Source organism: Panthera leo, chromosome D4, assembly GCF_018350215.1.
Source record: "Panthera leo isolate Ple1 chromosome D4, P.leo_Ple1_pat1.1, whole genome shotgun sequence".
Lineage (NCBI taxonomy): Eukaryota > Metazoa > Chordata > Mammalia > Carnivora > Felidae > Panthera > Panthera leo.
This window is the reverse complement of record NC_056691.1, coordinates 74,149,663-74,172,928: the sequence shown is the minus strand read 5'-3', so window position 1 is coordinate 74,172,928 and position 23,266 is coordinate 74,149,663. Positions and strand designations below refer to the sequence as shown.

Genomic DNA, 23,266 nt, shown 5'->3' with positions numbered 1-23,266 from the left:
ATTCGCACGGCGTGGTTCAAAGCCAGCTTCCTCTCCTGTGACATGGGGAGAATACTTCTTGCCTCCTTGGATTGGCGTAAGGATTAAATGATGACATCCTAATCCACGGAAAGGCCTTTACGTGATAGGTGTGCAATAACGTCTTGCTGTTAGCAATGCATTCACCTTTTTTTGGTGGACGCTTTTCATGGAGCGTGAATTTAAGGGTGTGTGTGTGTGTGTGTGTGTGTAAGTGCTTATGCGTATGTGTGTTTTGCTCGTATGGCCACACCCTCCTCATCGCCCATGCGGAGGTTGGCTGAGGAAGGCCCGCATCCTCCCCTCCTTAACTCTTCAGGGCGAATACACGGTTTCTATCTGGATTGGCGAGCCCTGGGATCGTTTGGAGGCCACAGGGAAGAGGGCCACAGGGAAATGACAGCATTTCTCTGCACTTGGAAGAGGTGGCCATCCCTTTTTCTGTCGAAGACCCAGAAGAGGTCTGTGGCTGATCTTAGGGGAGCTCCAGAGCCAGGAAAATTAAACTCAGTCCTGCAGGGAGCAGGCCATATGGGCGTTTCACGGGTATGGCCAAAGTCATTTATTCATGAGCTCTGTGCCAGCTGGGCTGTGGGCCAGGACTTTAGGCCCATAGCCTCATTTATCATCCCAACAATTCTGTGAAGTCCGTATTACCCCCATTTTACAGAAAAGAAATCTGGGGTTCAGAGAGGTTAAGCCACTTGCCCAAGGCCACACAGGTTTCAAAGAGAAGCTGGAGATCTCTGCCCATAAAGCACATGTTCCAGAAGCCCCTGTGCCTTGCAGCCTCCCATCACCATGGCGTTTCTACCGGTGTTGGCAAGTGGAATCAAAGAACCCAGGAGATTTAGTGCTAGAAGGTTATTTCTGACAACCTCAGAAGTAATCTCATCAAGCCTCAAGATTTCCAGGCTAAGAGAGGGGAAGGCACTTGTTCAGTGACACTCAGGCTGTCACATGGGTCTCTGCTTCCCCAGTTCTTCTTGGCCAGCTCACCTACCACCCAAATTCCCTGCGGGCTTTAAATACAGGGTAAATTCAGCAGCCTGGGCCAGAAGGAGTGGATGACCTGGGGGGGGGGGTTCATTTCTTTCCTAAGGAAGGGAGTCCCCATGAATTCTGAAGCTGCCAGTCCCCAATTTCCCCCCAATGGCTGGAAAGCCCTGTGGCCTCGCTGTATCTCTGGGGCTCGGGACGTTGTGTTCAGGGTAGGTCACCCCAATGAGCAAGGCCCATCCCAGTCCCAAGCCATGTCCTGGGCCGCACCAGAAGACTTGGAGAAAGGCAGACCTACCTTCCATTCTGGTTACCACGCTGGGCAATTAGGTGGGGCTCAAGAGGGAATGTGGATGGAGGGCGGGGAGCCGATGGCTGAGTGATGGGCAGTAGGAAGGTGGTTGAGGATGGCCTTCGAGGTGCTGGAGCCTCACGACCCAGGGGCTAGAGGGGACAAATGGCCAAAGGCTTGCTGGGCCCCTGCGGCCAGGAGGCAGGCTTGTGCAGATTCAGCAGGGCGTGGGCACGCTTCTGGTAAAAGTACTCAAGGGGCGCCTGGGTGGTGCAGTCGGTTAAGCGTCCAACTTCAGCCAGGTCACGATCTCGCAGTCCGTGAGTTCGAGCCCCGCGTCAGGCTCTGGGCTGATGGCTCGGAGCCTGGAGCCTGTTTCTGATTCTGTGTCTCCCTCTCTCTCTGCCCCTCCCCCGTTCATGCTCTGTCTCTCTCTGTCCCAAAAATAAATTAAAAAAAAAAAAAAAAAAAAAAGTACTCAAGGCTGGGGACCAAAGGATTTTGCTGTTGCTTTGTTTTTGTTGGGTGACCAGAACCTAATCCCTTCCCCATCTCTGGGTCTCAGTTTCCTTACCTGTAAACGAGATCGGGCTCCTGTCCTGCCCATTTCCCAAGGCTATTCTTGAAGCATCTTGTGCAATGAAGGACAAGAAAGCAGTTTAGAAAAGCCCCTGAGGGCGTCTGGGTGCCTCAGTCAGTTAAGCATCCGACTCTTGATTTCGGCTCAGGTCTTGATCTCACACCCAGTCCGTGAGTTCGAGCTCGGCATCAGGTTCTGAGCTGATAGCGTGGAGCCTGCTTGGGATCCTCTCTCCCCTTCTCTCTCGCCCCTTTCCCCGTCTCTCTCAAAATAATAAATAAATAAACTTAAAAGAAAAAGCCCCTGAAAGGCTCTGTGTGGAACGAGAACTTCATTGTCGATTTAGAACGTTGGCTTAGTGAATTGCAGTTAGTTGGTAATAAGCTCTCCGCCCAATTTTATCGTGCACAGATATTAACGATCTCTGCAGGCTGCAGTGGTGTGAACACCGAGCATTGTTGTTAAGAGGTGGATGATTGTGGGCGTCAATCTCTACTGGCACTCACCAGCTTTGTGACTGCAGGCAGGTTCCTTGGGCTCTCTGAGCCTCTGTTTACCCACCTGTAAAATGGGCATGTCACACCAGCCTAACTGGCTTGCTGTGAGGGCCACAGCCACCGCATGGGCAACTGGCTAGATTCAGTAGATCATCCAGCGTGTATTTACTGTGCTTCTACTGTGTGTCAAGCCCCGTGCTGGGCACTGGGGATATAATGGTGAGCACTTCAGAGTTCCTGTCACCAGGAAGACAGACCTGAGGTCTAATTCCAAATGGATCCCCGAGGAGGGCACGTGGGGGCTAAGATCTACAGGTTGCCTAGAAGTTCCCAGGGAGAAGTGGTGGGGTTGAGTTTGTCCTAGGAACAGTGGGGAGCACCCTGAGGAGGGTGGAGAGGGGGGAGCAGGGAGAGGCTGGACCAGCACCTTCTTCACTTCTTTCTCAGAGCAGCGGGCAGGACAGGAGTGTTTCCAGCACAGATGGACCATGTTTGCACGCTTTTGTTTTGGAACGATTGCAGTGGTTCAGGGTGGCGAGGAATGGATTGGAGGGGCCCCAGAGCTTTCCAGGAGAGGCCACGTGTGGATGCGGTGATGGAGCAGGTTCTGCTGAGACTGAGGCAATGAAACCGATAGGAGTCGATGATGGACCGTTCACGGGCTGTAAGGGAGAGGGAGATGTCCAGAACGACGGTCACTTGTGTTTGCGCACCTGGGCAAGAGATGGGGCAGCTTTGGAGGGTGGCGGTGTCCTGAGGTCACTGTGGGATGTGTTGCTTTAAGCAGAATTTGGCCCGTGGGGGGAGATGGTGTGCCAGGAGGGGGCGCAGCACAAGTAAAGGCAGGGAGGAGCACTGGTGAGACTTGGGGGGCCGGGGGGAGGGGGGGGACACAGGGAGGTGGACCAGTGTGCTGCTTTCCTTGGTGTTAGGCGGCTGCCCCTAAGATGGATTTGGGGTTATCTGGGGGCCGTGGGGCGTGTCTAGCTGAGGCAGCCACCTGGCCTTGATGGCAGGGCTGCCTGGGTTAATGACCAGGGAGGGAGGGTGAGTGAGTGACGGGCCGTCAGGGAAGCCCGCCCCTCGCACAATGGCCCACATGGTCACCAGAACTGGCAGGCGGGGCCTCATTAGGGTCTGGCCCTGCTCCACATCGGGCTGGGGGCTGCGGGGAGAGCCTTACCACCCAGATGTGTGCAGAAGGCAGGGAAGAGGCTGGAGGGGTGGGGTGATCGCTGGGATGAGGGCATCTGGTTCTAGCTCTGGCTTTGCCAGATACTCACAAACTAACCTTAGGAAAGTCCATTCCTTATTCCTTCATTTGTTCGTTCATTCGTTCATTCATTCGTGTTCCAGGCCCCCAGCTGTACGCTTCGCAGGTCTTAACTCATTGAATCCTGGCAGCCGCCCGGTGGGGGGGCCACACTTCTTATCCCTGTTTTACAGATGAAGAAACAGGCTGAGGGCGGTGAAGTCTCCCAGGTCACAGAGCTAGCGAGAGGTGGGGCTCTGCACTGACTCAGGACCCATTTTCCTTCCCTTCAAATCTGGCTGCTCATCAGAATTGCCTGGAGAATCGTTTTTTGGACAATAGACGCCAGATTTTTTCCTTTTTCTTTTTGTTTCCTGAATCAGAACCCCTGGATCCTCCATGGGGCCATGCCCCCACTCCTGCCTCTCCCTCTTCGCTCGCTCTCCTCTGGGGACGCAGCTCTGCTGTTCTCAGGGAAAGCCCAGCTGGTTCCCACCTGGCCCTCTGCACTTGCCCTTCCAGAATACTCTGCTGCCGGCCTTTCCTGTGACTTACTCCGGCCTCTGTCTTCAGTCCCTTGTTCGAATGTCACCTTCTCAAGGAAACCTTCCTGGCCATCCCCAAACCCTCCTCTCCAACCCCTTACTCTCTGAGCCGCAGATTCTTGACCCGGGCCACATATCCTGGTCACCTGGGACACTTTAACGTGGCGGATGTCCAGAGACTGATTCTGTTGGTCTGAGTCAGCCGCAGGCATCAGGCTTACCAAAAGCAGCCTGGGATATGGATCAGGGCTCCATCCCACCCTTGTCGGTCTTATCCATCCCTCTCCATGTTCGTTTACCGGCTGTGTTTATTGGAGTGGAGCAAGGACTTGGCCTGTCTTGCACCTTGCCATGTTCCCAGTACCGTGAAAAGCACCCAGCGGACAGGAGGAGCTCCGCAACTACCTGTCAAATGAATGAATGGGATGAGGGAAACGTGGGGAAAGGTAGCTTGCCCTCTGATTAGCTCTGGGGACAACAGGGGACATTCACCCGATCAGTCACTTCCCCACCTCCAGTGCTGCCTACAAAATCCCACTGTAGCTACAGGCCCAGCTTAGGGTGAGGACGGGGTTGGGGGCCGGGGGTGGGGGGATGGCAGGCATTGCTGCAGCCTCCCTAAGGTATTGGGTTGCAGGATGGAAGGCAGGACAGGAAATCAGAGCTGCAAGGGTGCCAAGCAAGCATCCAGTGTGAGCTCCCATTGTGCAGGTGAGCACCAGGGCCTGGGGAGGGAGGGAGCCTCAGCCAAGGTCATGCCCTAGAGGGTAAGGGCTACAGAAAAAGCTCCCAGAGGTTGCAGCTGTTGAGGCCTCCTTCCAGGCTCAGCATGCTGTGTGACCTTGGCCAAGCCTTTGACCTTCCCTGGAACCTCAGTGTCATCGGTCTGTACTTTGGCTAAGACGGCCCCAATCCCTGATGTCGGGAGACTCTGCCGTCCTTTCCTGGGCTGTGAGATCCAACCCGCAGAGAGCTCGCAAGGGGTTAAGCTCCTCCTGCTGACTCTCACTCTGCACGCAGACAAACCCCCTCCTTCTGACAAACACTTGTAGGAAATCAGGCTGGGCGCTTCCTGCCCAGGCGAGGCGGCCTCAGCCGCAGCAGGGGCGGGGAGAGGTGGGGAGCGATGCTTGTCTGTGAGCAGCAGCTCGGGCTGGCAGAGCAGCCTGGAGGCGGGCCAGGGCGCCATGGAGGCGGGGGGCTCCCCAGGTTTGGAACAAAGACCTCACAGGCAGGTCCCCTGAGCCTGGGCCAGCAGGATGGTGGTGGAGCCCAAGAGAGGTAAGGGAGTGAGGAGGGCAGGGGAGGCCGCCTTCCCTCTGGGCTGGCCAGTCACAGACTCTCTGGGACAGTCAGGGCAGCTGGACCAGCCCAGCCAGGAAGTTACAGCTGTGGCAGCTGTTACTACTTCTCTCCCAGCTCAGGGAGACTGGCCCCCGGGGCATGGGTGGGTTTCAGGGGGATTTCTTCAAGCTTCCGGGTGCTGGATCCCAGTCTGAGCTCTAGTCCGAGCTCTGATTCTGATCTCTGTGAACTTGGACAAGCACTGGTCCCTTTCTGTGTCTGGGGTGTCCTAATCAGCACACGCAGAGTTAGTCCCTGGGCTGCTAAGGGGCCTCAAAGGTGATGCTCAGATGAGGGGCAGGCCAGGAGGCAGCAGGGGGGTCCCCACTAAACAGCGGCCCCTTCCGTGGTGTGTAAGGGCCAAGAGAGGAGCAGACACAGCCCGGCTCTTCAGGCAGGCGGGGCTAGAGTCCGCAGCGGCCAGGGTACCCTTCCTCTTTCTCCTCGGCCTCTGATGTGGAGAGAGCTGGGGGCAGGAGGGGGTACATCCAGCTGGTGCTTCCTCAAGGGATTAGTTTTTTGGTGGGAACCTCTTGAGTACAGTAGGTCTGTGCCCTGCCAGCTGCTCAGGGAGGGCAGCTGAGTTTGGGGCTCTGAGCTCAGCCCTTTTGGAGGGGCCCAGGCACTTGATATGGGGAGTTTTCCTTCCCCTTCCTCCTGTCCTCACCCCGAGTCTGATGGACTTGGTTTCCCAGTCATGGTCCCTGGGTCTAAATCCCTGGCTGCGTTTCCTGTGTGCGAGGTCTTGGGAGAGCCAGCCATCTGTCTACGACTCCGTTTTCTCATGTGGGAGATGTCAGGGTGGACGTAGGAGCAGGGAGGGGTCACCCTGCACAGCCCTGGCTGGATTAGAAGGGGCCTCAGAAGGCGTGGGGAGGCAAAGGTGAGCTGCATGGCTGCAGTCGGCATAGGAGAACCCGAGAGACTGAGCCATAAAGACAAGGGTCCTCAGTTTTGGAGTGGCTGAAGTGGGCAGAGGAACCCTGTGGGGGTGGTCGACCCACTCAGAAACTGGAGAAGAGACCAGAAGGGGCTCACAGACCCCTGAGAGAGCCGGGGCAGGGCCAGTGGCAGGGAGAGAGGAGCCATACAAAAGGAGGGGGGAGCCATACAAAAGGTCGGTGCTTCCCGGTGAGGTAGTTTCTCCAAGGCAAGCAGGGACCTTGAACCTGACAGCCCAGCACCTGAGGGGATTGAGAGCTGTTTTGGGCTCAACCCCTAGTTCGCATGGCTGGGGCCTTCACCCAACCCCCCTGCCTTTCAGGAGCCACCCTGTGGCCCTCGTGCAGGCTGACTGGAACAACCCAGCCTTTGACTGTCATTCAAGGACCCCTGCCCATAGCTCTCAGTCAGGGTCTGTTCATACTTTCAGACCTCTGTGCCTTTGACTATGCTGTTCCCTCTGCCTGGAATGCCTCTCCCCACAGATTCTTCCCCCCAAATCCTCCTTGCCCAGCTTCATGCTTCCTTCATCAATAACCCTCTGTATTGTCACCTACTCCCCCCCCCCCCCCCCCCCACCGCCGTTGAAAGTTTGGAACACTTTGACTCATTTCAATGTTCCTTGTGACTTCCATAGTGGTTGGCACACAGTAGAAGGTCATAGGTTTTTTTAAGTTAATTTGCACCCACTGGGCGTTCAATATACATCTTTGTTACTTTGTAGTGGGTCCTCAGGATGGAGGAGGGAGTTAGCAGTTCTGAAGCTGTTGCCCTCAGGAGCCAAAGTCAACCGGGAACCTCAAGGTTCATTTAGCTACCACCCAGCCCACCTTAATGGGGCAGTCACTCCTTAGAGTAGCAAGGCAGGTGACGTTCTCCCCATTTTACAGGGAGGGAAGGTTAAGCACAGCCGTTGACCGGGAAGCAACAGCATCAGACCTGGAACCTGGTCTCCAGGTGCCCAGCGACTTCTCTTTCTTGCACCAGCGGTGAGGGCGGGTCCTCATCCCTGCCTGAGGTTGGCATGTGGTTGGTGCCCAAGTGTGTTTGTTGACTGACCCGCTGAGTAGCTGGCTGGGCCCTGGGCTCCGAGGCACCGAGGGCCGTGGCTTGCGTGGAAGACAGAGGCCTTGCTCAGGAGAGGCTCCCAGGTTTCACGGCCGGGGGAGCACGCGCACCACTCCAGCTAGTGACCGCAGCTGCCTCTGATGTGCAGCTGCCCCTGGTCGCAGTGAGTTTCTGCGAAGACTGAGTCATCCCGGGAGACAGGATGTTCCTCTCCGTGCGCCCGGAGGCCTCTGTGATTGGGCAGCTGGCTTTGCGGCATGGCTAGAAAAAAGCCTTTTAAAAAGTCACAAAACCACATGTCTTCCTGGCCCCTTCCTCAGTGGAGATTTCAGGAAGAGAAGAGCGGTGGCCCTTAGCACCTCCCACGCCTCTCCAAGTGGCAGGGGCCAGAAGGCCCAGTCGGCCCTAAAGGGTGAGCCTTGCCAGGGATGTTCACTTAAATGCAGATTCCTGGGCCATATCCCAAGGCCGCTGAGTGAGTCTTTGCGTGGACCTAGGAATCTGCATTCTTAGAGGACTCCTAAGAATACTCAAGCTAGAGGCCCACTGAGATTCCCGAGAGGGGTGCAGGCCCCCCAGAGGGTATGGGAAGCAAGGATTAGAGCTTCTCTTTAAAAGATTTTTCTACCTCATGTTTGTTTGTTTTTTTAAGTTTATTTATTTCTTTGGAGAAAGAGAGAAAGGAGCAGAGAGAGGAGAGAGAGAGAATCCCAAGCAGTCTCTGTGCTGTCAGTGCAGAGCCCGACACGGGGCTTGAACTCACGAACCATGAGACCATGACCTGAGCTGAAACCAAGAGTCAGACATCTAACTGACTGGGCCACCCACGTGCCCTTCTAGTGCAGCTTTTTAAAAATTTATTTTTGGATATATTTTTTCTAATGCATGTATTTTTTTTCCTATACACCAGCATGAGGATGTGTGTATCTAAAGATATTAATAGAGAGAGAGAGAACATGAGAGCAAGTCTATGTTTCTGACGAGTTTTGTGATAGAAAATTGGAGATTACCGGCTCAGATGAATAGTTTCAAGTCAAGCCACTGTTCCATGCCGACCTTCAGTTTTCTCTTCTGAAAAATACTTTTCCTGTGACCTGCCTCCCTGTTTGGGACGAGGGCAGGTGGAAAACATGCAACGAAGTTTCTAGCCCAGGCCGGCACAGGGTGAGCCCCTCATATGTGTTGGGAGTCATGGGGAGGCCTGCTGGGTGATCTGGAGGAAGTTCTGGTGGGGAGAGAGGAAGACTGGGGGTGGGGGAGAGAATGAGGCCCCCCGAGCCCTGGTACAGGATCAGGGGTTGCAGCCAGAGGCCGTAGAATGGGGTTCCCTCCCTGTCCTCACCCCAGCCCTTTGAGGAGGCTGCCGCCTTTCTTGTGATGCACCGTTCCCCGGGGAACGTTCTATCCAGAAATAGTTGCCGGCTGACTTTTCTCAACCGTATAAATCAAGGCTCTGACCGAGACCCAAGTGCTCATAAGGCTGCAGGGACACAGACCTGTCTGTCCTCCCGGGAGGCCTAGAATTATACACCATGGTCTCCACAGCACGGAGGGAAGAGCCCGGGCCTGGGCTGTGTGGTGACCTTTCACCCCAGCCTTGTCTTGGCAGGTGGGTGGCTTCGGAGTGAGGATTTTGTATGAGCTAACGAGACCGCTGCTCTGTGGGCTGGGTGCTTGGGGAGTATCGGCGGTAGTGGGAAAGAAGGAGGGGAGAGGAGATGAGGGGGAGAGAAAGAAGGAAAGGAGGGAAAGGGGGAGAGGACAGAAGGAAGGGGGAGCCCTTCTCCAGCTGTCTTTCCCTGCCTCTGGTCCCTCCGCAGCCAGGCTCCCTCTTCTGGCCCCCTCTCCCCAGGCAGTCGGAGGGGAAACTTGTTAAGTGTGCTGTCCTGTGCCTGGGATGCCCTGAATGGACCCGAGAGGCCCTCCTGGACCTGGCCACCATGTCCCCTTGCCCACACTCTGTTGTCAGAGCTCCCGGACCCTGCCCCAATACCACAGCCATAGGGGGAACCACTTCCTGTTGCCCCTCCTGTCCCTGCACTCCATGGACATGCTCTCTCTCTCTCTTTTTTAAATTTAGGTGAAATTCACGTCACATAAAATTAACTTTTTTATTATTTTTTAAACATTTATTTATTTTCGAGAGAGAGAGAGAGCAAGTGGGAAAGGAACAGAGACAGGGAGACAGAGAATCCAAAGCAGGCTCCATGCTGTGAGCACAGAGCCTGACACAGGGCTCAAACTCACGAACCGAACTGTGAGATCATGACCTGAGCCTAAATCAAGAGTCAGCTGCTTACCCGACTGATCCACCCAGGCGCCCTATTTTTTTTTTTTAATTTATTTTTTTTTTATTAAGTTTATTTGTTTTTGAGACAGAGAGAGACAGAGCATGAACGGGGGAGGGGCAGAGAGAGAGGGAGACACAGAATCCAAAGCAGGCTCCAGGCTCTGAGCCATCAGCCCAGAGCCCGACGCGGGGCTCGAACTCACGGACCGCGAGTTCACGGACCGTGAGATCGTGACCTGAGCTGAAGTCGGATGCTTAACCGACTGAGCCACCCAGGCGCCCCCGCCCTATTTTTTTTTTAATGTTTATTTATTTATTTTGACAGAGAGTGTGTGTGGGCCAAGGAGGGGCAGAGAGAGAGAGAGAGAGAGGGAGAGAGAGAGAATCCAAGTCAGGCTCTGTGCCGTCAAAGTGGAGCCCGACCCGGGGCTCTGTCTCACGCACCTTGAGATCATGACTTGAGCTGACGTCTAGAGTCGGACGCTCAACCGACTGAGCCTCCCAGGTGCCCCCAAAATTAACCACTTTAAAAGGAGCAATTCATTGACTATATTTATAAGGTTGTGCCACCGCCACCTGTATCTATTTCCAAAACATTTTCATCACCCCGAAAGGAAACCTCATACCCACGAAGCAGTTGCCCCCCATTCCGCCCTCCCCCAGCGCCTGGGAACTGCAGGCTGCTTTCCATCTCTGTGGGTTTACCTACTCTGGAAATTTCGTAGAAATGGAATCCTGCTGTGTGTAATCCGTGCCTGGCTCCTTTCACTCAGCCTCAGGTTCTTCGGGTTCGTCCCTGTGGTGATGTGAGTCAGTTCTTCTGTCCTCTTAACGGCTCGGTGCTAGGACACTGCACGTGCACACGCACACTGTGCATCCGCTCATCCTCTGGTCGACATTTGGGTCACGTCCGCCTTTTGGCTGTTACGCGTGGTGCTGCTCTGAACGTACGTGTATTGCTTTGAGTACCTGTGTTCAATTATTTGGAGTACTGGAACGTCCCAGTGTGAATTCTTACCCGAGGGGGGTCAGGAAAGGTTCCCAGAGGAAGTGGCTTGTGGACTAAACACCCCCCCCCCCCCCCACCGCCACCCCGTCCTGCCCCACCCCGTGCTTCTCAGGTCGTGCTCGCCTCGATTTGTAGCTGCTGCCTCTTTGTCTGCTTCCTCCTGGGGCTCTCGGCTCTCACGTGGGCAGGGGCTGCGCCCAGCGCCCATGCATGCAGCCTGGCACACGGTGGTATCGACTCTGGCTCCCGACCCTGTATCTCCGGTAATCTTACAAAAGTCTGGAGGGAGAGGAATTATCCCCAGCCCCCCCCCCCCCCCCCCCCCCCCGCCGCCAGCTTTATTGAGGAAAATGGAGGCGGCGTGACTTGCTCAAGGTCACACGGCCTCAAGGGGTGGGAGCCAGGAGCTGACCCAGGGCTTTCTGGTTCCAGAGCTCCTCTGACGCAGGGAGGGGATGGGAGGAGTGATGCTGTCCCCGGATTGTGTCCCCGACAGGCTGCAGGCAGCATGGCTGGTACTGAGACGAGCCGGCGGTGACTCAAGCGCCCACGGTGGCGGCTCTGTGTCCTGAAGATGAAGTGGCCCAGGTGGAGTGCTGGCTAGGCCCGATGGCCAGCTCCAGGACGGAGGTGTGCTGGGCCGAGCCGGGCCTGAGGAAGGGGCCCCGGCGACGACGCTGGGCCTGGGCCGAAGAGAAAAAGGATGCCGATGGGATACGGGGAAAAGAGGGGCCCTTTCCCAGTGCCACCAGCCCTGAGCTCCTGGAGGACTTCCGGCCGGGGCAGCCGCACCTGCAGCCACCAGGGTGGGGCCCGGCCCCGCAGCCTGCTGAGCGTCCGGCTTCCGAGTGCGGAGAGTCCGAGGGAGAGGGTGAGACCGGTGCCCCCTGAGCAGCCCATCTCCTGGTGGGGGGTGGGGAGTGGAGGGCGTTTTAGTGACTTTTTAAAAATGACGATCCATGAAGCCTATCATTTAAAAATGTCAAAGGTCTGAATTACATAAGCGGTAGTGCTCCTTGCAGGAATATCACAAAATACAAGCAAAAAGAGAAAAAACTAAAAAAATTACTTATTATCCAGAGAAATGCTCCTTTCCATATGTTTATATGGGAATGTAGTGTGCATTCTATGACCGACAGGGTAGCCTGCTTTCGTGTAACTTTATTTAAATTTTTTTTTTAACATTTATTTATTTTTGAGACAAAGAGAGACAGAGCATGAACGGGGGAGGGGCAGAGAGAGAGGGAGACACAGAATCGGAAGCAGGTTCCAGGCTCTGAGCCATCAGCCCAGAGCCCGACGCGGGGCTCGAACTCACGGACCGCGAGATCGTGACCTGAGCTGAAGTCGGACGCTTAACCGACTGAGCCACCCAGGCGCCCCTCGTGTAACTTTAATAGACAGGACATTTCCGCAGCTCGTCATATATCTCTCCACAAACCATTCTTTTTTTTTTTTTTTTTAATGTTTATTTTATTTTAGAGAGAGAGAGAGAGTGAGCACAGGAGGGGCAGAGAGAGAGAGGGAGAGAGAATCCCAAGCAGGTTCCGCACTGACAGCTGTGAGCCCGGCACAGGGCTTGAGCTCAGGAACCGCAAGATCATGACCTGGGCCGAAATCGGATGCTCAACCGAATGAGCCACCCAGGTTCCCCTCCACGAATCATTCCTAATGCCTGCAGAGGAGTTTTCTGGTGTGGCTCTTCCATAACCTGGGGGCCAATCTCGTGCTGGGCATATAGGTGGTTTCTCGTTTTTGCTATTACAAATAATGCAGAGATGAATATCATTAGTACATCTTTGTATATTTGATTTGATAATGACCTTGGTAATTTAAGTTGCTTGGTCCAGCAAATGGGCTGGACCCCCATTTTTAAGATTTTTTAAAAATCCCAGCAAATGGGCTTACCCCCATTTTTAAGATTTTTTAAAAATCCCAATTAGTGATGAGAATGTTGGCATCCCTTATTGTCTGAAATAAGTGTTTCCCTTGCATCGAGACAGCTTACGCTAAATTCCTAGTTCCGCTGAGAGGTGCCTTCTCTCTGAGTCTTGGTTTTCCCATCTGCGAAGTGGGGTAGTGATAGCATTGAGAGTAGCGAGAGCTTGATATGAGATGTCTGTTGCACTTACAATACGACTGAAATGTCCAGACTTAGGATTCTGTGAATCAGGCAGGCCCCTGTGGATAGTAGAGATTGTGCCATGACCCAAAGTTCTTTATGCCAGGTCTGCTTAAAGTGAGGTTTGCCCACAGCTATTCACTGGAGAGCCATTAACCCCTCAGGGAAAGGTAACTGGCATACACTGGGATGAAAGGGCAAGGGCAGAGGCATCTCTTCCTGAGGTCACATGGTAACCCCTTGCTATGATGTAATAGCTGCTGCCATGTCCCTTGCCCTTAGAGTGTGCCAGCCACAGGGCTGGGCAGGGCTCAAGTCGTGTCTGCTTCCCTCCTCACCACCTTCTGCCAGGTAGGAAGGACTAGCCTCCAGTCCAAGTCAGGGTTGCCAGAGAGGTCAGCAACTTGCCCATGGCCCCCAGTAAGGGATCAGAGGAGCCAAGATTGAACCCAGGGCTTCCTGGCCCCAAAGACTGCTTTCCCCACCTCACTGTGTGACCCCCAGCAGCAGAGACTAACTCGCCAGCATGACTGGGACTTTGGTCCTCAGTTCAGGACTACTCCGAGCCACTGCATGATCTTTGACAATTACTCAACCTCTCTGGGCTTCACATGTGCTGCTGTAAACAAGAGAGACTTGCTGAAGGAGATTTTAAGGAGTTGAAGGATGTAGAGGTGCCAGGGGGAAAGGCCAGAGGGGAGCAAAGAGTGATACAAGGGTTATGACAAAGGTGCATCAGCCCAGAGCAGAGGGTCTGTGCTTGATGATACCCAGACTGTGTCTCATGAAACTTTGGGTCTATTCCTGAGGCTGACATAGGTTCTAGGACAGAGTAGGTGCTCAATAAACATGGACTGAATGGATGATGCACAGATGGATGGATGAATGGGTGGGTGGGCAATGGATGGGTGAGTGGATGGGTGGGTAAGTAGCTAGATGGATAGGTGGATGGATGGGTGGATGGGTGATGGATGGTTGGATAGGTGAATGGATAGATGGATGGCTAGGTGGGTAAGTGGGTGGGTGGAGTGGTGGATAGATGGAGGAAGGGATGGGTGGATGGACAGATAGATGGACAGATGGGTGAATAGGTGATGGATAGGTGAGTGGGTGGCTGGATGGATAGGTGGATGGATACATGATTGAAAGGTTGGATGGTTGGATCAATGGGTGAGTAGGTGATGGATGGGTAAGTGGTTGGAAGGATAGTGAATGGATGGGTAGATGGATATTTTTATTCATATTTTATCCATATTACTACTATGTAATAATTACAATAATTATCCATTTTCTGGGGGCTTTGCATACCTTATTGTCCTCCCTCCCTCTCTTCTTCTTTCCATTCAGTCAATAAATATTGAGCATCTACTCTGCAAATACAATAGTAAACAAAAACAGAGGCTATCCTTGCCCCTGTAGAGGTTATAGTATAGTGGGGGAGAAAACTATTAATGAACCAATCGTGTAAGTAAATGAAAAACTGGAGCTCTGATAAGTGTTTCAAAGTAGAGGTATTTAGTCCTGTGAAAACCTAGAAAAGGAAGAATCTGACCTAGTTAAGGAGGTGTGAGAAGAATTCCCTGGTGAGGTCAAGGTTGAGCTAATGCCTGAAGGACAGATAGGAGTTAACTAGGCAAGGAGAGGGAGAGAGGACCCTGGCAGAGAGGATCAGCATTTGCAAAGGCCCTGTGGTGGGAGCATTGTGGCATGGCTGGAGCCGAGTGAGACTGAAGGGGGGCTGTAGAAAACAGATGGACCAGGAGAGCTAATGGGGAGGGAGGTGGGGATCTTGGGACCTTACTCTGTCTTGGGAACAGGAATGTACTGATGGAGGATGAGCGTGAGATTTAAGGGGATGATTAAGTGGCTACTGCAGTGGTCCAGGCAAGAAAGGATGTTGGCTAGAGCAAAGGTGGCATGGGACTTAAGAGCAGTAGGTGAGTTTGAGAGCTCTGTGGGAGGTAATTATGACAGGACCCAGTGACAGAATGGATTATGGGGGTTGGGGGAGAGAGATGGCCAAGGTGCTTCCCAAGTTTCTGGCTGGTGCAACTAGATGGGAGCCTGAGACAGGAAATACTGAGGGGACAGCCAGGTGTGAGGATCAGGTTTGGAAGACCGGGGACAACTAGAGGGGGTGTTAGGTAAGCACTTGGCCATAGAGGGGGATCCCTGGGATCCTTGTCTCCCGACATGATGAGGAAATGAAAGGTCAGAAGGGTGAACTGACTCAAGTAATGTTACACAGTGAGTCCAGACCTGGTATATACTGAACAATCACCTGTCTTTCCAGAGTTTGAGGTAGAGGATGTGGACAGCCCAGAAAGTTCCAACTTGCCTCTCAACTGGCTTCCCGAACAGGATCCTCAATCTGCCATGACTGAAGAGGAGCCGGATGAAGCCCTCGGAGGTCCTGAGGTGGAGGAAGCTGGGGAGGGCTCCCCAAGATTGGAGTATGAGACTGGCCTCAGCTCAGGGGGCGATGGAAACACCAGCCCCATGGCTGTGGGGTGGGGTCAGGACACAGGCTGGGTGGCCCCTGGCACACAAGCCAGTGGAGACAAACTTCCAGAACATTCTGAGGTCCACCCAACTGTTGACTTCAGCTCTGCAAGGTCCTGGAGCAGTGGGACTGTGAGCCTTGACCACCCCAATGACAGCCTTGATTCTACCTGGGAAGGAGAAACCGATGTCCCCCAGCCCACTGTCCTGGAGGAAACTTTACCACAGAGCTCCAGCCACCACCTCCTAAACCCAAACCCCAGAACTGGGGGAGGCGTTGCTGTGGCAACCCCCACAGAATTCCAGGACTCCTCGGTACCCCAGAGCCAGAGCCTCCAGTGTCCAGCAGACAAGTGGAAAGAAACTACCGGCCTCTCCTGCCCTCAGCTGAGGGACAAAGCCTGGAAACGGACGCGGACATCACCTAAGCCACTCCCTTCTCGATTCACTGGCTCCATCAGCCCTCCGAATCTGCCTAGGCCAGCTCGGCAAGACAGGGTGCCACCCAGGCAGGGAGCCACTCTGGCTGGCCACTCATCATCTGATGCCTCCAAGTATGGGCGGGGGCAGTTGAACTACCCACTCCCCGATTTCTCCAAGGTGAGACCCCGGGTGAGGTTCCCTAAAGATGAGAGCTACCACCCCCCCAAGGCCAGGAGCCACAGCAGGCAGTCTCAGGGCCCTGCCAGGCCGCTGATCTTCAAATCACCTGCTGAGATAGTGCGGGAGGTACTGTTGAGCAGCGGCGAAGCCTGCCCGGGAAAGGACCCACCTTCTCCCCACCCCATCACCAGGGTACCCCAAGAATTTCAGACTCCTGAACAAGCCACCAAACTGGTCCACCAGCTGCAGGTAAGCTGGACTCATTTCTACAGGCATGTCACCAAGGCACCTGTTGGCTTGGGTTCGAGTTGATGCGGGTGGGAGGACTCAGGACTGGGCCAGGAACCCCCAGTTGATAGAGGGAGGGTTGTTCCCCGGGCTGTGAAGATAGTCCCAAGCCCTTTGCTCAAAAGGGCAGTGCTTGCATTGCAGCCACAAGGGTAGTCCGTATGTGCTTGTTTTTAACTTCTATGAGAAATTCAGAACATACGCAAGAGAGAAAATGGTGTAACGAACCCCCACGTACCCACCACCCTGCTTCCGCCCATGTACCTGCCATACAGCCCCCAGCAACATTTTTTATCTAAGGCCCCACCTCTTCCCCCCCGACTCACTGTACTGGAATATTTGGAAGCAAATTTCAGGTGTCAGATCATTTTACCCAGAAGTATTTTACCGTGTATGTCTAAAGATAAGGACTCTATCTTAAACGTCACGACACTGTTAGCATACCTAAAAGTCAACACCAGTTCCTTAATATTATCCAGCGTCAGTGTTCAGGTCTCCCCTGTCTCTCACAAATGGCTTGTTTATTGCAGTTGGTTCAAATCATGGTCCACACACAGCTCATCTATCGCATGTGATCAGTGTGCCTTTCAAGTCTCCCCCGCTCCGACCCCCGGTTTTTTCAAACCTCTTTCTTTGTTGTAATTGATTTTTTGAGGACACCTGTTGTGTCCTGTAGAGTCTCCCATATCCTGGAATTTGCCAATACACCCTCTCATATCTCTTCACGTGTTCCACTGTCTTCTCCTTGTCCTGTATATTGTCCGTCTAGAGCTAGAAGCTTTTCCAGGATGCAGTTCTCTGTTTATTTCCCCTCCAGACCATGAGCTCCATGTGGGTAGTGATGTGTTTGGCAAGAGCATGTCACAGTCGGTTCATTCAGGAGGCATGGGATGCTTGCTCCTCTCTGATTTGTGAGGCCAGTGGTCACCGACAGTCATGGCCTTGATCCTGTCCTCTGTTTGGGGTGACAAAGTGGTAGTCTCCTAATGCCATCGTTCCTTCTGCATTTTTTTTGCTGGAAATCTTCTCTAAAGTCAAATTTTCCCGCATCAACTATTTGGTTACCAAGGTCTCGTTCACACGGGAAACTCAGGTGAAATGCTTGATTCTGTCCCTCTAATTACCAGCTTTCAGAATAATGCATCTGTTCCCCAACATCCTTCAAAGGCGATCGGTGCCGTTTACTTTTGCTTTTTCTCTGTCGTGACTTGTTTGATGAAGCTGTTCAGTTTTATTTAGGGCAGATAGTAACCCCCCAGTACATACAGGCAGTTGTGATTTTCAAGTCTTCTGTGGGACCCCTGGATGGTTCACTCTATCCACCATTTAAGAAAACACTTATTAAGGGGCACCTGGGTGGCTCAGTCGGCTGAGCGTCTAACTCTTTGTTTGGGGTCAGGTCATGATCTCGCGGTTTGTGAATTCGAGCCCTGCGTTGAGGCCCCGTGCTGACAGTGCTGAGCCCGCTTGGGATTCTCTCTCTCCCTTCTTCTCTCTCTGCCCCTCCCCTGCTTGCACTCCTCTCTCTCTCAAAATAAATAAATAGACTCTTTAAAAAGTTAAAAATTAAAAAGCACTTATTAAGCACATGCCCCTGAAGCCCTGGGAATAAAGCAGTGGGGAAGATATAGGTGACAGAGCTGACAGACAGGAGCTGACAGAGCTGTCCCCAGAATGTGGACAGATGAGCAAATAGTTGTAGCCTGCAGTGACAGGGGTTGTATATCAAGGTGAAGCAGCCCAGAGGCCCTCATCCCTGATTCACTGTTAGTGATGTCAGCAGACCATCCTGCCTTCTATCCCACTCACAATATGGCCCCGGGGTGTGTGTTGCACGAGAGCCTGAAGGGGTCTGCTCCGCTCCCACCACTGAGCTCTTAGCGCTCTGAGGAGCCCTTTGGGGGGCGGGCTCCCACGAGGGGTCTCACGGTGAGGGGCGTGACCGTGTTCTTCTCCGTCTCTCGCAGGAGGACTACCACAAGCTACTCACCAAGTACGCAGAGGCGGAAAACACCATCGACCAGCTGCGCCTTGGGGCCAAGGTACTGGCTTGGGTAGGGTGGAGGTGGGGCCCCGGCCCCCAGAGATGTCACTCTCCCATGGTCTTTGTTCCTGCCTCCTGAGACCCTGGGGATAGAAGAACCCAGCCCTCGGTCTACAACGAGGTCCCTCTGTGACCTTGGGCAGCGACCTTGCCCTCTTTGGGCTCTATCTCCTTAATTGTTGATGAGCTTTTATGTCCTTGAATCCTAGAATCTGGGGTCCCCAGTGTTTTCACCAGAGCAGCACTTGGGCTCCACTCCCGGCTCCGTTACTGACCAGCTGTGTGACCCCAAGGAAGTTTCTTGGGTTCTCTGAGCCTCAAGGTTGCAGCACAGAGTTTCTGCTCAGCTCCTGGTGCTTATTTCCTGGGCCTGAGCCTTCCTGAATGTCTCGCGCACAGCCTCACCCCTCACCCCCCCTGACCGAATGTCCGGTGTGTGGCAGGGGGAAATCCATCCACCCCTGTCCTGCCCAGCCCCCACACGACTTGGGAGGAGGCTGAGACTTCTACACTTGGGACCTTCCCCTTTGTGGGGGTGAGGCAGGAAGCGGGACCTGTTGCAGCCCTTCACGGCTTCCTGTTTCCCCTGCCCCCCTCTTGCCCCATGAGGCCTCAGTGGAGAAGTGGGTGGGAGCTGAGGTGCAGAGAGGCAGATCTGCCCTCTCGCTGGCCTCCTCTCTCAGGGCCCCCACCTGGCCTGTCCCTGTCATGCTCCAGCACCCCTCCCCTGCTACAGGCTGCTCTCAGGCCTCTTGAGACACGGCTGTGAGGTGTCCCTGAGACAGCCGTGATGAGAAAATGGAAGAAGTCCTGCCATGGGAGCAGTTCTGTGTCCCCACCCCACCTCAGGACACAGGCAGGTCCCTCCCACCCTGGCCTTCTTGGGCACATCTGTGAAAGGGGTCACACAGACCTTCCTCCTGGGAGTCAGTGGCTTCCCCCCAATGTCTTAAGGCTCCTTCTAGCCGTCTGAACTACGGACCCAGAGTCCGGTGGAAGGGCGGGGGCCTTGGGGAGGCTGCAGGTGGGTTTGGGGAGGCGTCCTTCCCGGGGGAGCCCTGCCCGCATGACTGCAGACTCCTAGAAGCTCCAAGGAGAAAGGAACTGGCCATTAGGTCCAGACCCTCTGCTCGGCCATCTAACAAATTGGGAGTTGGGTCCCTAGGAGGGGCAGAGGTGGCCAAAGTTCAAGGTCAGGGCAGAGCCTTGGAGCATCCCCTCCCTCCCCTTCTTGCTTCGTCCTTTACTCACTTAGGAGAATGAGTCAGTATCCGGAAAGCACGTACCAGGGCCTGGCAAACACTTCTAAGAGATGGAGACTATTCTTATTTGGACTAATATTAATCTGAAGGTGTTTATGGGGTGCCCAGGTGAGCCATGCCCGGTGCAGGCACGGGCAGGGGTGGACACTGTGGGAGCACAGCTGTGGTGAAGTTCCTGCCCTGGGTACTCCCCCGACGCGGTGGGGACCCAAGGTCTCCCCACAGGCAGTCGCCTCGTCCTGGCTAATGACCCAGACCTGTCTCGTGTGTGAGAGGAGCATAGGAGGGGAGGTGGGAGAGGCTGGGGATTGTGTTCGGTACCTGCCCACCCACTCTCACTTGGCTTTCTAGAAAAATGACTCCTTAGTTTGGGGGTTCCCTGCAAGAGAAGGGCGAGCACAGGTCATCTGGATGCCGGAAGCAGGATGATTCTCTCCCGGTCCCCCAATCTCACAGCTGCCCTGGGGGAGCAGCACAGGCAGGGCTCCCCATCCCGGAGCCTGATGGGGAGGGGACGCCACGGTCCCACAGGGCCTGGGGGAGCACAGCTCCCAGCTGGCCCTTTCACCCTGTCCCCAGCTCTGAGGACTCTACCCTGAAGACTCAGGAGACCCCAGAACGGCTTCCTGTTCAGAGCCCTTGCCAGGGAGACCAGTTCATGGAGGCAGTAACACTGTTCCCTCAGACTGAGCTGGTGGGAGTGGACTCCCCGGGGTCCTGCTGAGCCCCCTACTCTGTCTGCTCAGAGCCCAAGGGGGAGGGGGTGGGCCCACGTGGGAGGGAGCCAGGCTGGGGACATTGCCCTGAGGACACCCAGGCCAGCCCAACAGCATGTGGGCAGCAATGGGTGGGCACCCAGGGAAGGGGGCTGGCATTTACTGAGCTGTTAAAGGTGCCAGGCCCCAGGCTACGTACACTGCCAGGGTCACCTCATATGAAATCCTTCACGAGAGGAAACCGAGGCACAGCCAGGCCGAGTGGTTCACTCAGCACCCTGCAGCTGGTAAGGGATTAACAGCTGGGGATTAAACGTATGTGTGCCTGACTCCAGAGCGGGCACTCTTTTCCCCACGCCTGGGTGAGCGGGACCTGGGCTGTGGCACCGGGTGTGTGGCAAAGGCACATGGGCAAGGCAGAATGATGGTGTCACAGTAGTAAGAGCAATAGTGATGGTGATGTCTGCTGACCACTGTCCTGGGTGTTTACCCAGGAAACTGGGTAAATACTGGGTAAATACTGTGTTTACTGGGGAGACTGAGGCACAGAGAAGGTAAGAAATGTGCCTGTCACTTAGCAAGTAGGTGCCAGAGCTGGGGCTTGAGCCCAGCAGTCTGTCTTCAAAGCCCACTATTAACCCCACCTTCTGTAGCAGAACCAGACTAGGTAATGGTGGGTTCTGCAGCTGGGGAGGGCTGACGGAGTCTCAAGGCCTGGGCCGAGGGCACCCCTGGATCTGGACTCGGGGGTGGGGGCAGGGAGCCGGGGCTGCTCGGGAATCACTGCCAGACTCTGTTCTCTCCCCCAGCTTAGGGCCAGAGTTGATGGTGATGTCACCGATTTGCTGCCCTGCAGTCACCTCCCCCCAGCTGCTGTCCCTGGGCTCAGCTGCAGGGGGATCTGGAGGGGCTGAGGAGACCAGAAACCACCCCAGACAGAATCAGGGGAAGGCGGGGGGGTGACATAAAACTGCCTTTCCTAAAATGTGTGTTTCTGATGACCACTAGTTGGTCCAGAAGCCCCTGGTGGAGGTGGGGGTGGGGGGCATCAGGGTTAGTCTTCAGAGGAGTTGGGGGAAACATTGCCTATTCTCTCTACTCCCCCCCTCCTCACCCCATTCATAAAGCCCATTAGCATTTTAAAGGCTGTGAGAAACCCATCTGTGCAAAGACTAGTCAGTTATTTAACCCCGCATTTCCCACACTCCCTGGTCTTCTGTTCACTGATTAACCCCCCTGAGGGAGCTAATCTAGCCTCAGGGAGCTCCATGGGATACCCTGGCTTAAAAGGGGCACCCTGGAGGGCTGGGGTGGGTGCTGGCCTGTCGGGAGACAGATCCCAAGAGGGAGGGGCCTGAACAGCTTCAAATTACCCACACTTATCTCCAGCTCCCCCTTCCAAGGCCTCTACAAGGGCTTTTGGCCCCTCTACTGGAACAGCAGGCATGTTCCTGTAGTTCCCCAGGTTGGGCCTTGGTGGGCTGGGCCTGTGGCTGGGGGAGGAGGAGGGTGGGGCACAGGGAGCATGCAGGAGGGCTGGGTCTTCCCCAGATTTGGGTCACCATGGGAGGAAAGGGGTGCTGGTGGGCAAGCCCCCACAGGCGGGTCTGAGCAGATGGCCCAGAGGATTATTAAAATCCAGCTTTGTTCTCATCAGAGGCTGGGTCTGAAGGAGGGGGAGGCAAGGGGGGCCAGGCCATGCTGGGCCATTGTCCCTCACTTTGGAGTAGATTTCTCTGCCACAGCCAGGACGTGAAGAGCAGCTTAAGCAGGGACAGGCTGCCTGCTTGGGGGCTAGGGCGCTCCCTCTATCAGGCATACCCTAAACTCTGCACTCCTGACCTTGGGGCAGCAGGGAGCAGTGAGATAGGCTGCCTGACCAGCTGGGGGCACTGAGGCACCACAGGGGAGTAGCTTTTCCAGGGAGCTGCCTCCATGATGGCAGTAAAAATGACAGTGGTGATGATGACGGTGATAAATGTGATGATGACGGAGGTGATGATGGTGGTGGTGATGGTGGTGTGTAACGATGGTCGATGGTCGTAGCAACAAAGATGCTGATGATGAATAGGAGGACGGTGGCTGCTGTTTACCAGGCACGCATTTTGTGCACCAAGAAATCACCCATTCTGGGACTCAAAAGGGAGCAGCAGTGAAGCCCGCTAGTGAAGGTTTTCAGCTTTGGGGGCCGTAGAGCCTCGGCGGTGGTGACTCAACCCTGCCGTTGTAGCACGAAAGCAACCGTAGTAATACGTAAACAAGCATAGCTGTGCCCACTAAGACACTATTGAAAAAAACAGACCACGGCTTGCCCGCCTCTGCACTGACCACCATACACGGGTCTCCTCTAATTTCGTGCTTCACGTGGCCTTTCCCGGCCGTCGGTCTGATTCCAGACTTCTCTCTCACACGTGAGGCTGTTTACCGTTTGAAATCCATCCTCGGATGAGGGGGGCCTGCTACTGCTAGAGGTTCGTTTGTTCACTCGTTGGCTGACGCCTTCATTCAGACCACCATTCATCGCTGTTATTATCAATGTGATAATCACTATTGAAAATGTTTTATTACTAATATGTTATTATATGGTTATAGTTATACTTGCTGGAAGTACTGTATTAGTTATAATTGTGGTCACATTGTCAATTATTATAACAAGTAGTATTTAAAATTATTAATATGGAAAACCATAGACTTTAGGTTCAAAGTAGGATCCTAGTCTCAGTCCAAGGATTTATAGCTGGAGATTTTGAGTGAATGACTTACCCAGAGCCTCAGTTTCCTCTTCTGTAAAATGGGGATGATAGTCCCTATCCTGCCTCCCCATCAGGACTGCCTAAAGAGGGCGTGAAAGGGCACGCACATCCTTGGCCCATTGTTTGGCCCCCACCCAAGG

The 23,266-nt window shown here is 54.4% G+C and overlaps 1 protein-coding gene across 4 annotated transcripts in view; it reads left to right on the top strand.

The window, feature by feature from the left end:
* Window positions 1-23,266, top strand: part of AKNA (AT-hook transcription factor) — a 55,042-nt gene that overhangs the window by 4,335 nt on the left and 27,441 nt on the right. Inside the window, exons 1-5 of one of the 4 annotated variants that reach the window (XM_042913977.1) lie at window positions 4,820-5,464; window positions 10,601-10,774; window positions 11,333-11,707; window positions 15,252-16,312; window positions 18,319-18,393. In XM_042913977.1, coding sequence (XP_042769911.1) covers window positions 11,446-11,707; window positions 15,252-16,312; window positions 18,319-18,393 — 1,398 coding nt within the window. In that variant the 5' untranslated portion in view covers window positions 4,820-5,464; window positions 10,601-10,774; window positions 11,333-11,445. Of the gene's footprint in view, window positions 1-4,819; window positions 5,465-10,600; window positions 10,775-11,332; window positions 11,708-13,224; window positions 13,310-15,251; window positions 16,313-18,318; window positions 18,394-23,266 lie in introns of those variants that run through there. The other 3 variants (XM_042913976.1, XM_042913978.1, XM_042913979.1) reach the window with 3 other exon arrangements.